This window comes from Elephas maximus, chromosome 2, assembly GCF_024166365.1.
Source record: "Elephas maximus indicus isolate mEleMax1 chromosome 2, mEleMax1 primary haplotype, whole genome shotgun sequence".
Taxonomy (NCBI): Eukaryota; Metazoa; Chordata; class Mammalia; order Proboscidea; family Elephantidae; genus Elephas; species Elephas maximus.
The window spans coordinates 134,854,859-134,873,407 of NC_064820.1; the positions used below are offsets into that span (position 1 = coordinate 134,854,859).

Sequence of the window (18,549 nt, forward strand, 5' to 3'; positions counted from 1 at the left end):
TAAAAAAAAGATTTAGAATAGAGTTCACATAAAAAAAAGTTTTTGTATTCAAATGTCTCCAACACGAAGCCTATTTACCTGATCACTGCAGGTCAGGGCTCTTTGAGATACTACTTTTGCTCTCTGCTGAGAAAGAGATAGCAATGTTCCAGTTAGACCTGAACTATCTGTTGCCAAGGGACAGTCTTAGGTGAATGTCAGAATCAACAAAACACACCAGTTTGGCTGATTTCCTTAGCAACCCTATTAAAAAAAAAAAAAACCAAACCCGTTGCTGTCGAGTCGATTCCGACTTATAGTGACCCTATTGGATAGAATAAAACTGCCCCATAAGGTTTCCAAGGAGCGGCTCATGGATTCAAACTGACGACCTTTTGGTTGGCAGCTGAGCTCTTAACCACTACACAACCAGGGCTCCTTCTTTAGCACTAAAAAAACTAGGTTAGCTAAAATACTGTTTTTCTTGAAGTGATTAAAATATATTAGATTCTATCACAGGATTTCTGAAACCAAAACATCAGATGGAAAAAGGATGACACAAGGACAAAATATCAGATAGTTAGATACATTTTTTATTCCTTTACAACCATTTATTTTGGTTCTTCACATTATAGAGCTCTTTCTATGGAAATGGTTCTCAATCTTCGTTAAGCACATAAGTCCTGAAGGATCCAACATGGCTTCTAAAAGTAACTAATTTTCAGTGGGGCAAGGGAGCAAGCCTCCTATGGTGCAAATCAGAATCAGGGAGAGGCATTTTACTTTGATAAAAATACTCCTAGATGGTTCTAATATCCCCTCACATTGAGAACCACTGCTCTATAACACGGTTGATTTTTGTTATTCTCAGTAGTTATGTTTATAAAGCCACTGTGAGTGCTGAATTAGTGAACACTGAGTACTAATGGAGCCTCTGGTCACAATATTTCCATCAATCAATCAATGCATAGCCTTGTTTTATGTGTGTTTCTTACTTAATATACATTGCTGATTCATAACATCAAACTCAGTGCCAACAGCACTGTAGCTCATGCCTGAATGAAGCTTATCTAACACTTACTTTCTCTATAAGGCACATCACAGCCTTTTGGTGCTTAGCAACACTAGACAACGTTTCAGCACTATGCTCAGAGCCCATTTTAAACAGCAAAATCGCTAACAAAACACAGAAGAATGCAAAAAACATGGCACTAAATAGGCTGCGAAAAGGACATTTACTTACAGTATGGAGTTGAAAGAAGGAGGCAGAGTGTCACCTTGTTTCACATCAGCTGAGAACATGCTTAGTGGGTGACTCAAAATTTTCACCATTCTGTGCATGTCCGTGAATGACCGTGAAAGCACTGTGAATATTGATTTTGGGGTCACAAATTTTAGTGAGTAGATAGATTCATGAATATAGTCCTTGATTAATGAGGATCAACTGTATTTTGCTACTTCATATTGAATGTTTAAATCAACATCACAGGCAACTATAAAAAGCTTTACTACATTCTGCTAAACATTGTTATTGCTACCTAGCCTCCGTTCCCCCTTTCTCCCTTCCTAAATGTACCCTTTCTTTCATGTTTCCAAAGCCCATGTGCTTCAGGGAATGTTGACTTGATCTCCACCTTCAGGGATAGGCCTGAGTAGTATAACGGTAATCTCAACTCCTTGCAACAGTGGTTGGTCTAGGAATTGGGCTGTGGCATTTCCTTGGCCAAAGGACTAGTTCAGGGAGGATCAGGAGAGCCAGTCTGAGCCAATGAGACTTCAGGGAAAGTTTGCAGGGGGCTGCCGGGAAGGAAATTTTCTTGCTGTTAGGAGAAAGCCACCAAAAGAGACATGTTCTCTTTCTCTGGAAGTCATTGTGTGCACTTGTATAGCCCAGGACTTTTAGAGCCTCTCCCCCAGTGAAGGAAGCTGGCCCAAGAATGAAACAGCTTAGAGAGGAGGACACAACTGAAGGACTGCAGGGGCTGAACCAGCCCTGAAACCCTCCCTCCTTCTAAAGTACAAGGTGAATACACTTCAGCCAGTTGGGGTAAAATATTCCATTTCTTACAGCTGAAAGCATACTAATACTGATAAACATAAATAATATTGAAGAATTCTTCAAAATGTAAGTATATCATCTCACTTATCACACTTAGAGCCCTGGCGGCGCAGTGGTTAAAAGTACAGTTGTTAACCAAAAGGTAGGCAGTTCGTATCCACCAGTGACTCCTTGGAGACCCTATGGGGCAGTTAGTTCTACCCTGTCCTATAGGGTCACTATGAATCCGAATCCATTAAACGGCAATGGGTTTGGTTGTTGTCACACTTACCATGATTTGAGTGTGAACTGAGTTTCATTTCATAGATTGAAATGAACATGGAAAGAAAAGTTACTTCAGTCTCTGTAACTATTGATTTAAGTTAATCACCTTAAATAGCATCTTAAATATTAATTTTAAATGTTTCCATTAAATACAGCACAATAATATGGCTGGGTTATAAAAGTCATACGAAGGCTTTTAGCATTCATCTTTAAAATAACGATCTTAAAAAGAAATCTCAATAATGGGATTTGTGCTTAAAATATGTTTTACGTATATCCTTGAGATCTAGTATTAAAATATCAGTGCTGATAAAAACTGATTAAAATATACTTCTTTGTGAATAATTTATATATCATATCATCAAATTGAAGAATTACACTGAAGAGAAATTTCAATAACTATAGTATCAATGTAAAATAATCCTTATTGGTGCCTTTTCAGATAATGAATTAATTCCTTTAAATTTGTTGAAATATTAAAAAAAAAAACAATATTGAAACCATAAAAATAAAAGCAGGCTTTTTTTTTTTTTCTAATGAACTCACCATTTTCCTCTTCGACAAAATGATTTCACTCTGTTCTGCAGCTTGTTTATCAAATCAGTACCTTTAGGTCATGGGGAAGGGGAGATGATGAAAAACAAGTACAAGGTAGTTACATGATTATTTTGGAGGGAATAGGAGAAAATATTAGGAGAAATATAACAGCATTGAAAATAAATGCTTTTGAAAATTATTTAGGTGCCAAAGTAATTGTGGAAAACCAGTCTTACACCTTCGTAGAAAAATTTTCTGCCCTTCAAAGGTGCTTATTTTGGGGCTTCTGCTTTCTCTACATTAAACTCGGCGATACTTATCTTGCAGACTACAGATCCACAGGCAGTTTGCCATCCATCTTCCATTACTTACTTATATCAAATTTGCTAGATTCATACATTCCTACATATTATTATAGCATGTGGCCACAGGGGAAGTATTCAGGATAGCTAAATATTGAATAAAACACCAAAAACCAAACCTACTGCTGTTGAGTTGATTCCAACTCATAGTGACCCTATAGGACAGAGTAGAACTGCCCTGTGGAGTTTCCAAGGAGCATCTGGCAAATTCAAACTGCCGACCTTTTGGTTAGCAGCCATAGCACTTAACCACTACACCACCAGGGTTTCCAAATATTGAATATCTGGGTTTAAATTGATTTCTATTTTGCTGACATAAAAAAAAGTGGGAAAAAAATAGCTGACTTAAAAGACAAAGCTCTTAAACTAAAGAAAATGATTAAATTAACTCTATTCTTTTTTGTAGTTGGAGATCATGTTTGAGATTTTAGAATGGAAGACAGTATCTGAGGAGGTCTAAACAATAATATGAGCTGATTTGTAGGCTCTATTTCTAAAAGTCTAAAACCATTTTAATCCAATATGACTTTGTTTTGGGAAATCTTATAAATAAAATATTTAAATAAATGAAATTTTGAGTGAAATAAAATATCTGGATATATTACTATCTTAGAATATAACCATGATAGATTTATCTGAGGGGGCGGGGAAAGAAAAAAATGTACTGAATAAATTTCTCAGTATTGCATAACAGATTAAAGTTCGTTGTTCAATTTAAATGGATTTGAAGTTATTGAACATGAGGAACTGCTATGAAGTTCCACCTTTTCATATCAAAATGATAACATTAGGCATTCATACTCATGAGAACCAGATTGGGCAGAGAGAAAGCTACGTGATCCAGGCAGAAACACTTTAGAAGAAGGGTTATGAAGAAAAGAAACCTGACTACATGTGTAAGATAAGTGCTGCCTCAGCTCTGCTCCTAGAGGTGGTAAGTTTATTAATAATGGGATGATAATTGGGTCCTTTGTGGCGGGTTTATTATACCACTTAATACTTTTTAACTGAAGCCTTGAAATGTCTGCTCAGTTTTCCTAAAACTTAGAAGCTACTTCAATTAAAAAAAAAAAAAAAAATCTTACCAATGAACTTGACTGACAATAGATACACGATAAATTTATTCAATTCCCCTGAGTGAATTCAGAGGTAAAATTTTCAAGATATACAGCAATGTGGATCTGGGTATTTGAAATTTGAAGAAACTCCTGGGAATCTTATGGTGCCTGATGGTTCTATTTTGGTCCAGTTAAGAAATAGGAGAAAGCCCTTGAAAAGTCTGTATTTCTTCAGAAGAAAATTGAAGTCTAAAAGTTTGACAAAAGTAGAAAGCTACTAGCCAACTATAATGAAACAATATAGGATTTTATGTAATAAAATAATTTTTAATATTTTGACAAATGATATTTCGGTTAGGTTTAAAGTCCATCTACTGGCTAAAATCCATTATAGTTTTGTCTGTTCATTCGACAAATATTTATTGAATGCTTATTGTGTGCTAAGCAGTATTCTGAGCTCTGGGAATAGAGAACTGAACAAACAAGATCCCTGTCTCATGGAAATTAATAAAAATTAATTGGCACTTGTGTATGTATATAATAATTTGTAACTTAAACAAAGATTTGTGATGCAATGTATCAAAGAAAATGAAAACAAACAAGTATTAAAATGTCTTTTAAACGTCACCCTTTTGAATAGACACCATTTTGGTGTGTTCATATTCCTTGCTAGGAATAACAGAAACCAGTTTATTAATAAACACTGCCTGGATGGTGGACAAAACTATAATATCCCATATCTTGGTATAATGCAAATGTCATAAAATAAGAATTATTAAAACTGACTGATAACTATATAGTTTAAAATATACTTAGAAAATGTCTCTCATATAGATGGGTATTGGTTTAAATTGTTCAGAATTCCAGATTTTTTAATGTTTCTTCCTTTTTTCCTTCCATTCTTTCTTCCTTTCTCTTAACCCCCTGCCACCCTTCACTTCCTATTGGAGTAATACCCTTTCCTAGTCAGAAGTCTTGTGAAACTAGCAATTAAAAAACTATCTTAGGTTGGATTCTTTAGAGAAGCAAAACCAGTGAAGCATGTATGTCATTGTTGTTAGGTGCCATCGAGTCAAATCCGACTCATAGCGACCCTATAGGACAAAGTAGAACTGCCAAAATAGAGGTTCCAAGGAGTGGCTGGTGATTCAAACTGCTGACCTTTTGGTTAGCAGTCGAGCTCTTAACCATTGCACCACAAGGGCCCCATATATGTATATATATATGTAGAGAGAGAGAGAGATTTATCTCAAAGAAATGGCTCACGTGGTTGTAGAGGCTGACAAGTCACGAGTCCATGGGTCAGGCTGAAGGCTGAAGCATCTCCTTTCTCCTGACTCACATAGTGGCAGGGGCTGATGAACCCAAGATCAGCAGGTAAAATGGTAGGCTGCTGGCTCACACAATGTGGAGGCTGATGAATCCCAAGATTGGCAGATAAGATGGCAGGCCACTGGTTCACAGGCTGCAGAGGCTAACAAATCCCAAGATTGGCAGGCAATATGGCAGACAGCTGGGTCAAATCCCAAGCAAGTTAGCTTTGCCAGAAGATCAATATATGTATTGGATGTAGGCCATACCTTTAGGAAAACTCCTCTTACAACTGATTGGCTGATCGCATCAAATCACATCATGGAGGATGACTACATGATTACATAACTGTCAAACCACTGAGAATCATGGCCCAACCAAATTGACACACAACCTCAACCATCACAAACACTAACTAAAAATAGAAGCTTAGTATTAAGTCATTCTCTTCTCCTTTTTCCCTGTCAAGTTTTCCTTTCTCTCCTACAGGATTAGTCACATTTTTCAAGGTTAACCTACTTACCCCTTATCCCTGGCACTCCTGCAACTTCACCTGTTTATAGTTATCTTAACCTTCAAGCCTTTTCCCAAAGCATTGCTGTAAATCTATCTTTTCTCCACTAGTTCAATAAATTATTTTTTTATTATTATAAAGTTTCTGAAATGAAATAGATGGCAAAATTTTTCCTAGTGTGTCAGAGAATGGCTGTTGATTTTCCCATCTGCAGTCTGAACAAGATAAGCTTATAGCTACATTTCTTGTATTCATCTTTTTATGTAGTCATCTTTGTTCTCTGTGTATAAAGAATTGTGTATCGTTTTCTACCACTGGTGCAGATATAATTCTAACAGTGTTGCAAATTTTACAGAATTTTTCATTCTGCAATAATTTATTGACCAGGTACTACAAATTTATGCAGGACACTGTTTTAGACACTGGGGACATGGTAATGAACAAAATAGCTGTATTTTCTAATTTACTCATATTTATGTTTAGTAGTTTTTAGAAGATTATGTATTTCTGGTTAATGTTAGGATAAACCAACCAATGTCGACATTGCAGATTCTTTGCCCCCTCCCTTTTTTTTTTAATTATTGATTTTATTTTTGATACAGCTCTTACCTGGGACATAAATAATTTTTTATGAAAAAAAAAACCATTTCACATTTATTAAATTTATAAAGTACACTGTTGAGGAGCCATGGTGTGACAGTGGTTGAGCTCACAGCTGCTAACCTAAAGGTTGGCTGTTCAAACCCACCCAGTTGCTTCTTGGGAGAAAGAGCTGGTGGTCTACTTCAATAAAGATTGCTGTCAATAAAACCCTATGGGGCAGTTCCACTCTGTCACATGAGGTCACTATGAGTCAGAATTGACTAGATGGCACCCATTAAAAACATTCTGTTATACTAACTAGACAGAGAGTGTATCTCAGTTTAATGTCCAACCATCTAAATCTAGAGTAACTAGAAAATACACGTGAACCTTCTTAAGAACTTTATTCACTATATTGAGATAATAATATTAGCATATAATTAGGAAACAAATTTAATCTTCTCCAAGCCCATGAAGATTTATGGGGAAGTAGGACATTACTTCCCCTTAGACATTATATTTTCCCCCTTCGTTATTCTAAACAACTTTCAAGATGAATCTGGCTCAAGAATGTAAGTGGTGGGCTTCCCAAAGGCTCCAACAAGTGTCTGCTTAACTGCAGAGGAAGGTTAACATGGGTATTGTTGGCATAGGGTGAAGGCTGAAGATGTGGCCCAAAACAAATCTCTTTCAAGTGTTACATTCTGTCTTTAAATGCCATGCAAACTGTTTTATTGTATCCACAATAGTTTCATGTTTGTTTTAATATAAAAACAATGTTTGAATTTCTTACCACTGATTAGCATTGTTGCTCCACAATATGATATGCTATGTTTCCACTCCAACTTCCTGGCACACCTCCATGTGTTCAGGGCATCTGTGTATCCCCATTTGAGAATCACCAGAGTAGCATAACACAAGCTCTAACTGTTATCAAATTGTTGAAGAGATCCGATTTCATATTTTCTCATCTGTTAAACCTCCTGCTTTAGTCTGCACAGTGTTGCTGCAAAGATCAGAAGTCAATATATACAACTGGTTTATTCAACAATCTGAAGTTAGGTCAGGGTACAAATATGAAATGATTCTATTATATTCTTTAATCACTGCTTTCAACTGTGCTCCAGTGATTCCCCCCTCCCCATTCCTTAGTAACAGCTTGGGCAGATCCCATAGCTTTCTGGTCACTTTCAGTGATTGCAATGTTCGTTCGGTCCAATTTAAAACTCTACCTTATATCCGTGTGCAATTTCACCTCCTTCTCATCCCTCCAGTTCCAGCAATTTCCACTTAAGGGAGCTGGATTGGGGAAGGAGTGGGATCCACTTTTTCACTTCCTCTCCTCTCTTTCTTTTGAATGGAGAAAGAGTGCAAATACCTGTAATTTAAAAGAGGCAGGTGTGGTCCTCTATTGTCTGTTACTGTTCCTCTAGCCCAGATCCATCAGTCTTCGGATCTATCACTTCTGGGTAGGAGCCAGCTAAATACTGAACCTCTCCTGGGATACATGTGCATATTATTTCTAGGGGCAATGTTGGTGAGGGGCTTCCCAGGGAAATATATTCTGCCCCAGGAAACCTGCCTAACTCAGTCACTCTTGTCTCTTGTTCAACTGCTTTTAAAATCATCCCAGTTCCTTGCAACTTACTTTGGAAAAAAAATTCATTGTCATTGAGTCGATCCTGACTCAGAGCAACCCTATGGGACGGAGTAAAACTGCCCCATAGGGTTTCCAAGAAGCAGATGGTGCATTCGAACTGCCAAGCTTTTGGTTAGCAGCTGAGCCCTTAACCTCTGCACCATCAGGGCAAAATACACTGTGTTAATGAATGGATTGGAATCATGGATAGGTAGGATTGACAGAGCAAATATAGCAAAATATTAATGATTGTGTACCAGGTAGTGGGTATATAAATGTTCAATGTACAATTCTTTCAGCTTTTCTATAAGTTTGAAGTTTTTCTTAATAAAATGTTGGGGGCAATGTATGCATGTGTTATCTGAAAAATAATATTAAGTTTGAAGAAAAAAAATTCATCCCAGTTCCATCCCACATTCTACAACTCATAGCATTTTGATGTTGTATTCTTCTTACCTGGTGGCCTGTCCTGTCCTCTTGGATAGGGTGCCACCAAGATGGCTCAATTAAAGAGGCCTCTCACCACTGTGTTCCTTTGAATCTCACATATTTTGTCACAGTGAAATGTGGATGCAGGCTGCTAATCATAATCTCTCTGTCTTTCTCCTACAGTCTTTCTCTCTTTTCTTCCTGCTCTGGTATCCACAATGAGCTGATCAGCCCATCCTCAATCTCTGTGAGAGATTCTCTTGTACCTACTTCTTTTTGCTTAGCTTAGGGTGGGGAGGGAAAAAGCTCCCACCCTCTACAACAGGAAAGTTCTTGGCCTTTCACTCACCAGTCCTTGGCCCACTATCTTTGAATATAGACTTAAGTGGGTGCTGGAGTGATGGTTATAGAGGGCAAAGCCACTGTGGTCATCTCTTACAACTCAGAGGTTTCTGGGGCTTAGTTGCCTTGGGTGCTCCTTAGAGTAAGGGTGGACATAATGTCTCTTTGTTGTTTTTGGGGCCATGGTTGAAAACTCTGGGGCAACAGGAAAAGACCCCACTCAACATCCTGTTATATGCGCTAGAATTTGCTTGAAATGTACACATTTATGCAAATATAAGGCACTATTAGGCAGCAGAAACACCTGAGGTAGTTCAAGAGGGACAATTTTGTGGTTTATGTACTCATCAAGGGATAACAGCATTGTTATATATAAAAAAAAAGTTTTATTTCATTCTTATACCACCTGTGAAATGGTCCAACAAAGCTTGCTAGCTAGGCACTGAGTGAGCTACTGGTACTATTTCTTAGGGATATGAATAAGGAGTTGAGGGAGGGTTTTCCTTTCTCTGTACCCAGGCCATATATTTAGAGCCTTCCTCTGAATTCAAAGGGAGATATTATTGATTGTTTAATTTATTCCTATTGTTTGTTTTAACACAGAGATATAGAGGATAGTCTTACACCCTTCAAGTGTGCTTGTAATATTCACATTAAACTATAATCCCTGTACCAGAGATATTTCATAGCACTGAAGATTCTGTGTTACCATTTAATGGCGTCAGATGTATATGGGCCAATCACATGCCCAGAAGCCTGGGGAGTTTGTCCACCAGACTGCTGAGTAGGTTGGCACCAGCTCTTCCTCCACTATTGGCTTCAGTGTGCCAAAAGGAAGCTTTTTAGAGGGAGAAGAAAATTGACACACACCAAACATTATGCAATAGGTGAATTGAAGTCCCATAATGTCATACAGTGCTTCCTAATGTCACAGTAGTGAAGAAGCGGCTCTTTCTACCCAGCACCTGCCATCTGTTCTATCTCTATAGTGGGTTAAAGAATGCCCCTCCAAATTCATGTCCACCTAGAACCTCAGAACATGACCTTATTTGGAAATAGGATCTTTGCAGATGTAATTAGTTAAGGATCTCAAGATGAAATTGTCCTGGATTTAGAGGGAGGGTTATCCTAAATCCAATCACTGATGTCCTTATAAGGAAATCAGAAGGTAATGTAAAGATAGCAGAGATTGAACCGTTGTGTTCTCTAGTCAAGGAACACCAGAGGTTTCTGGCAATCACCAGAAGCTAGGAGAGAGGCCTGAAACGGTTTCTCGCTCAGATCCTCCAGAAGGAATGAACTCTGCTGACACCTTGATGTAAGGCTTCTGGCTTCCTGAACTGTGAGAGGATAAATTTCTGTTGTTTCAGTTCGTGATCATTTGTTATGGCAGTCCTAGGAAACCAATGTAATGCCTATTCCTAAAATGAAAAAAAAAAAAAAAAAAATGAAGCCCTCTCAAAAGTCTGCTGCCTCTAGTGTGTGTTCACTTCATCAACGGCACAGCCTTCCCACAGCAATCCTGAGCCCAAAGCTCATCCCAGCCTAAAGTAACCTCGTAAAGAAGGTGTGCAAGAAATATTGATTTTCTTTATATTCTTAAATCTACTTCCCTCTCCCATTCTACCAAGCAAGAGGAAATTCTACCTGTCTCCACGAACGAAGTGCTGTGTGGAGGTACTGGGGTTCTTACACAGAGCAAATAATGGAGGAGTCTTGCCAGGTTTTGCCCTTGCTGGTCACTGTTGGGAGGAGCTCTGGTGTGCAGTGGTTAAAGCGCTCAGCAGCCAACCAAAAGGTCGGTGGTTCGAACCCACCAGCCGTTCTGCGGGAGAAAGTTGTGGCAGCCAGCTTCTGCAAAGATTACAGCCTTGGAAACTCCATGGGACAGTTCTGTCCTGTTCTATAGGATTGCTATGAGTTGGAATTGACTCAATGGCAACAAGTTTTGCTTTTTGGTTTTGGTCACTGTTGAGTTGCCATAGTCCAAGGCTACAGGATTCTGTAAGTATTGTTAGTTTGCTGAGTCTGTGTCAAGTTAGGGGCATAAGAATCTGTGCTAAGAATGAAAAATTGGGGCCTAAGGTCTTGCTTCCACAAGGCTATGCCAGGGAGTAGAATGTGGGCTCTTACCATACTCACACTACGAACACCCCTTTCCTTTGCAGTTTTGGGCAATCTCTTTTCTTTTCCCTACTACTCTCTTTTCCTTGCCCTTCAGAGACAGTTATCATAAACACCTTAATGAATTTAGGCCAGAGTAACTAACCTGTGGCTGGTAGAAGTTTTTGGTTTTGTCTCACACAGTGCTGGTTTTGTTTGTTTTTAACCAAAACTAGTTACCAGCGTTTAAAAATTAGATGAGTTCACATACAAATTAATAATTCTAGCTTCTCATGAAAATTTGGAAAATCTGGCATTTGTTAGAAGGCCACAATTGGCTGGAGCAGAGAAGGGCTGCCCCTTAAGACAGCGATGATACTCCTACTCAGGCCCTGAGAGTCCACTCCACAGCTTTACAGCACTTACCTAACCTGCAGATAGATTTGACTTTGGAATTGTCTGCCATGATCTTTCAAAAGGCTAAGAAGAGGGACTCTTTTCGGGGATCTTATCCCTAGGCCATAAACAGAGATCAAGGTGAGGGACTACAAAGGATCTGATTATCTTTGCAGAACCTGGAAGGGAAACATCACAAAATAATACTACAATAAATTATCCCTTTATACTAACAATAACAATAAAAGTAGCTACCTTATACAGAGATTTCACGATAGCCTAGGCTTGTCACAGAAGTGATGCCATTTAATTCTTACAGAAACTTGTGTGAGGTAGGGGCTATTTACCTGTTTTACAGATGAGAATACTGAGGTTCAGAGTCACAAAGAACCCAGGTCTATACGACTCTTTGCTACTAGGTTACACTGCCTTGCCTATGATAGATCATAGTGGCCAATCTTCATGACATCAGATGTTGGATTAAAGAAGTCAAGTCACCTTGGCACTATTGACAAGTACTAGTTACTACCTACCTACCTGCCTACACACACACACACACGCTTTTCAATGGAGGCTATTTTCTAAGCATCTCCTGAAATCAGGATATGGCATCATGCTTTTACAAGTAGCAGTTATTCAATAGATATGCTGATTTTGTTTGTCCTGGGAACTTGCCTTAAATTTTACTGAGTGTGTGTACATGTATTTGAATGTGAATTGAGGGGGGACTGCGTGTGTGAGGGGGGACATGAAGGTAGAAGGAGCTGAGGAAGGAGAATACAACTCCTGATGCCACCTGTGGTGGACCACAGAAATTGCTGAAAAGATAAATAAGAGAAATCCTACAGAGTATTTTTCGAAAAATATAAAATAGCTGCAGAAAAAGGAAGGCTTACAATGAGTAAAATTGCTTTGTTTTGTTCTATTTTTCCTTTCTTTTGGTAAACACTCACAGAAATAGAAAGCTAATACGATTCGCTATTGTATTGGCAAATTAATTGAGAATAAAGCCTTTAATTTGCATGCTTATAGTCTAATAAATTTCACATTGTCTAATAAATTTCACATTGTCTAATAAACAAAAATTACATGTTATAAGCATTTATTTATGTATTTTGAAATAATAATTGGTATTTCAAAAACATAACAAAAATTTCACTCATGAATTTAAGCTAAAATATGATGATTTATGCTAGAATTGAAGTTACTATTGTTTAATATTGCTTATTAGAAGAAATTAGATTGTGAAATAACAGATAAGGAGGCTATAGATGTTGATGAAATTGTAATTTAATTTCTAGATGGGAAATTTCATGTCATTAACTTGTACAATAGTAGAGAACACCAAGCCAACTAATTTGATGACTTTCTAGTAGCTCTGGTGAGGTCATTTTAAAAGTGATAATGTTTTTTGATGGGGGGAAAAATAACAGATAAAAGAAACTATGTGAGAATTTTATTATATGAAAAAGTTTGTTAATTAATTTTACTGATTTGCTGATTTTTCATGACCTGAGATCATTCTCTGGCTTGCAGTAATGATTTGTAACCTAGCTTTTAAGCCCTACTGCATATCCTAAAGAAAAACAACAAGATGTATTGATGGGCAGTTTCTAGTTTTTTTACAGCTATTACTTAAAGTTTGAGACTGTGTATATAAGAAGATAATAGCTAAATGGCATTTACTAAGTTTAAGCTCTGAATTAAGGAATTATGTATACTATCATTTTATAGCTAAAACAGAGTCTTAAAGAGAAAAAATGACTTTCCTAAGGTCACCCAGCTTGTAAACAGCAGAGGTAGGTCCCAAACCCTGATCTCCTGAGATATTCTTTCTATTTTGGACACTTGCTCTCATTGGATTGGCTGCCCTTTGCCTAGTTTAATGCTAGTTTCATGCTAAGTAATGTTTTAACCCACTAATAGCATTGTATTTTGCTTGCTGTTATTGTTTTGTTTGCTACTCTTGGAGTATTGCCAATCTGGACACATTTATTAGAACTGTCAACAGAAGATCTGTTAAATGACAACATTTGGTATTGCATCATGAAATTTCAGACTGTAGTAAACTCTACAGGATAAATGACAAGTTTCTTCAATAAAGAATCTCAAGGGAAAAAAAGTGGGAGTAGGTACCTATTGTTTAAAAGAGCCAGGAAACATACTACCAATGGATTGTTTTAAATTTGTTTGGATCCTAATTCAGACAAATCACTGAAGAAAAATTGTAAGATGATCAGGAAAATCTCAACAGTGCGTATATAATGACAGACACTAAGAAAACTGCTGCTAAGTTTTAGATATAATAATGAAATTGTTGAATGTTTAAATATTTTTTAAAATTTTATCCTTAGAGGTACATATTGAAAGAGATGAATAGATGTGACATCAAGGATTTCCTTTAAAATAATACCTTTGGGGATGGGGCGAGGTGGGGAATATAGAGGAAGATGATTTGTCTTGAGGTGATAATTGTTGAAACTTGGTTCTGGATACACGGGTGTTCATTACACTGTTCTGTCTACTTTAGGCATGTTTGGTATACTTCGTAAAAGAATACATTGTTGAAAGATGAACCCAAAGTAGATCTTTATTTTGATTTGATATTGAATAACGTTTCACTTCAGGAAAGCCTTTGAAGAAGCCTGAAAGGGCCTTAAGGAGTACTGGTGCTACAGTGGTTAAAGCTATCCACTGCTAACCCAAAGGTCGTCGGAAGCGAGCGGCTCCTCGGGAGAAAGATGTGGCAGTCTGTAGTCCGCTTCCGTAGAGATTTACAGCCTTGAAAACCCTAAGGGGTCGCTATGAGTCAAAATCCACAAGAAGGCAGTGGCTTGGGATGGGAAAGGGCCTTAGAAGTAACCTAGTCCAATCTTCACACCCTCCCCTTTTCTTTTGAACACAAAGCAAGCAAACAAACCTTCAAGGCCAGAGATGAATACGTGACTTGCTCTTAAAGCAATGACTTCTAAGTTTAGAGAACAAGCAAACAGTGGGAGGGGTTAGACCTATGGCCATTTCCTCGTGCTATCTCGTTTCTGCTGCTGTATTTTCCCCCGTCACCTGTTGTTATGATTTGCTTTTGTTTTTCAAAGCAGAATTATTACAAAATTTAATATTAAAAATGTCCGCACTGTTCCCTAGTGCGCCCCCTTCCCCGTCCAGTTTCAAGCTAGGATAATCTCCCAAAGATTTCTAATCTTTCCTAAAATAAATCTTGCAGCATGGATGTAAAGATAAAAATGCCAGTTGACAGCATCTGGTCATCCTTCTTAAGTTTAAACTTGATTTTGCTAACTAGTTTTTTTTTTTAATGTGGTCAGGGAGTAGAAGAATCTATTCCTTTAATTTTCCTGCCCACGTGACAATGTTTTTGTTTTAGGGTAATTTCTAATGTACAAGAAATTCCGAGTTTGCGTCTGCGCCAACAGATACAGTAATGACCGTATTGACACTACTGGTTTTCAAAGCGCAGAAACTTCAGGTACCGCGAGAGAACAATTTGGGGATTTTCGAGTTCAAATTTGTCATTATTTTTCTGTGACTTAATTTTCTTAACAGTGTTGATATTGAGGACCTGAACTGAGCTACCTTTTTTTTTAATTTAATTCCCAATGACATATTTCTTAGATTGTGTCTGAAGCATAAAACAAAGAATACGCTACATTCACACTCCTTAAATGGGGTTACGCGGCTTCGGCAAGCGTTTACTGCTGTACTGCGCCTGCGCAGCTGGTCCCCCCCATCCCCCCGCGCCGGTTTTTCCCGGTCCCGCTAGCAGGGGGCGCTGTGAGGTAATGAACAAGAAGAGTTCCCAGGGCTCTGGAACGCTGTGTAAAAGGGCGGCCGGCAGAGCGGGCTGAGAGCCATTCTATCCTCAACTGCCGTGGTCTCTATGGCCCTTTGTCCTCCAGCCTCCCCCGGGCGCTGGGCCTGTGGGCCTGGTTGCTAGGCGGAAACGGGGCGGCGGCGGAGACCGCGGCGGCTGCCCGGGTGTTTGAAAAGCGGCTACGCAGGCGGCAAAAGGTCCTCGGGCGGCGGGCTCTCTACCTGCTCACAGGCCCGGCGGCAGAGCAGCCTTTGCCTTGGGTTGGGGCCGGGTTAAGGGCTGAGCTGGCGGCCCGCGGCAGGGGAGCCGGGCGCGCTGCAGGTAGCAGCGGCGTCAGGCCGCGGAGCAGGGCCCGAGCGTCAGGGGCCCGGGGCGGGCGGGCAGCAGGGCCGCTGCCGGGAGTCCTGCCTGGGGCCCCGGGCTTCCCGCGACTCACCCGCGCCCCTCTCCCCCCAGCAGACCCCGCCTGCAGGCCGGAGACAGCGACCATGGTCTCCAAGTCTGACCAACTGCTCATCGTTGTGTCCATCCTCGAAGGTGAGCGGCCCCGGGCTTGCTTTTGCAACTGCTGTTGCCAGAATTTTAAAAGAGTAGTGTGGGACCGAGGTTCTGTTAACTTTAAAAACCCTGTCATCTTTGCTTTTATGATTCCTAAAGACTTGTTCGCAGTTGTACGAAGTGAGGTTTGTTAGGCAATTGCTTTAAAAATCTCCCAAAGGAGCATGAGAGCTGATAGGGATAGGTGATATTTAACGTGACTAGCTGTAGCCCCAGAGAATCTAGAAAAAACAATTTCCTTCAGAAGCAGCATGCCGGTGATTTTTATATATGAGCTGAAAGTGTACCTGGAAGACACGTTCTCTTCAGCCGCCTCCCGGTGATACCATTTGTAACAACTTTGCCTTTGACTTGAATAAATGCTTCTCGGAATTTCAGAAGAATTTCGGAAGCCGTTTCCTTTACCAGTCTTAGGGAGGACTTAGATGACTGCAGTTGTTAACGTAGGCCTATTATACATATTTTGAATTTTTTTTTGTGGTTGAATGAGTGGCATTTGTTTATTAAAGGCCTGAGTGTCCGGCCCTAAAGCTGAAAATATAAGACTGGTCCTGGTTCTAAAAGCTAACAGAATCATGGAGAATGTGTCAGCAAATCATCGTGATGTGGAAGGAGTAGCCACCTCTCACTGGGGAAGTTGGAGAAGGGTTACCAGAGGAAATGACATTTTAGGAATTTGCTAGGGGAAAAAAGGGCATTTCAGGCAAAAGGAAGAGCAAAAAGTATATAAGGTCTGGAAAGCAAGGCATGTTCTGAGGTTGCTTAAATTCTTTGTGATGGGAAAGCAGAGTGCAGGAAAGTGGAGAGCGTTGGACCTGATAGGTAGACTGAAGAAAGGTTATAAATAAAGTGGTAAGGAGCCATCATCTTGAGCAGGCCAGAGGCATGGCGATATCTTTGTTTTTTTTTTTCTTCTTCTAATGGGAAGGTATTTTGTGGAGAAGAAACATTGTTTGGATAAGGTCCCTGGGTGACCCTAATGGTTTACACTCTGCTACTAATGTGAAGGCTGATGGTTTGAACCCACCCAGTAGAACCTGAGGGAAAGAGGGAAAGACCAGTTGATTTACTGCTGTAAAGGTTACAGCCAAGAAACCCTTATGGAGAAGTTCTACTCTGTTACATGTGGGGTTTCCATGAGTCAGAATCGACTCTAAGTCAACAAGGTTTTTTTGTTTGCTTGTTTGTTTGGCATTGTTTGGAGGGTGAGGGGGAAACGAACGTTGTAAACCTACTTTTTAAGTTTTTGTAAAAATTGGACATAAGACTGACCAGAAGCCATAAAGAGTCAGATATAGGGCGTTTTAACTGTTAGGTTGCTGATTGTTTAAAGACATAACACTAAAGTCTTCTTATAATTTGATGAACACGCTTTTGAATTAGAACTGTGCCCCAGGCTATGAAGAAATGGAAATATAAGGTACTGTCTCCCATCAAGGACCTAGAAGAGAGTCTGTCTACTTGAGGAGTTCAAATTACTGTGCAGGAAACAATATGTTGGGATGTTTTATAATATTAAAAATACATGATACGGGCTATAAACATAGGTTTTGGGGTGGGATAGAGATGATGGCTGAAGTGCCTTGTGTGGTACGTAAATCTTAGATTGGCTAGGATACAAGGAAAGCCATTCCAGGCAATCGGACAACATAGGCCAATGTGGGAATGAGTATTGGGATTGGGGTTAGGAGGGTGTCATGGAACAGTGTAGAGGCCAGCAACATGACCAGGGTATAAGAGGATAACTATTTAGTATCAGGGTGAGAAATAAGCCTCTGAAGGTAGAGTTAGTAAGGAGCACTGGTGGTGCAGTGGTTAAGTGCTCGGCTGCTAACCAGTTGTAAGGTCAACCGTTCGAACCCACCAGCTACTCTGAACGAGAAAGGTGTAGCAATCTGCGTAAATCTCTGTAAAGATTATAGCCTTGTAAATTTATGGTGCAGTTCTGCTCTGTTCTATAGGGTCTCTGTAAGTCCGAATTGACTCTATGGCAACGAGTTTTTTTTTCGTTTGTTTGTTTAGCTAGAGAAAGTAGGCCTTGGAAGGATCTTGAAAGCCAATCCAAGGAGTTTAGACTTAATTTGCTGAGGAATAAGGAGACAAAACCTATTGCTAAACTGGAGAGTGTTTTTTCACAGGGTTAGTTTAGTAACGTGCAGGCAAGAAAACCAGGAGTCAGGGATGTCAGTTAAAGCTTGTTGCCACAAACATCAAAAATTGGCATGTGGTCCTCCGTCCAAACTGTTTCTCCTCTGTGTTTGTATTTCCATTTGTTGTCACCACTCTGTTGTTTTCAACCAAGAACCTGGTAGTCATCCTAGATTACTTCCCCATGCCCAGTTTCCAAATGGTCGCCAAGTATTGTTGATTTTATTTTCTGAGCAATAAAAACCCATTGCCATCGAGTCGATTCCAACTCGTAACAATGCTTTAGGACAGAGTAGAACTGTCCCATAGGGTTTTCAAGGCTGTAAATCTTTATGGAAGCTGACTCTCACACCTTTCTCCTTTGGAGCGGCTGGTGTGCTTGAACCTCCAGCCTTTCGGTTAGCAGTCGAGCGCTTAACCCCTGTGCCACCATGGCTCC

General features: G+C 39.5%; 1 protein-coding gene across 4 annotated transcripts in view; it reads left to right on the plus strand.

The window, feature by feature from the left end:
• The first annotated feature begins 15,491 nt into the window (after positions 1-15,491).
• Positions 15,492-18,549, plus strand: part of CEP120 (centrosomal protein 120) — a 76,523-nt gene continuing 73,465 nt past the window's right edge. Inside the window, exons 1-2 of one of the 4 annotated variants that reach the window (XM_049873557.1) lie at positions 15,492-15,601; positions 15,864-15,941. In XM_049873557.1, coding sequence (XP_049729514.1) covers positions 15,893-15,941 — 49 coding nt within the window. In that variant the 5' untranslated portion in view covers positions 15,492-15,601; positions 15,864-15,892. Of the gene's footprint in view, positions 15,942-18,549 lie in introns of all 4 variants that reach the window. The other 3 variants (XM_049873558.1, XM_049873559.1, XM_049873556.1) reach the window with 3 other exon arrangements.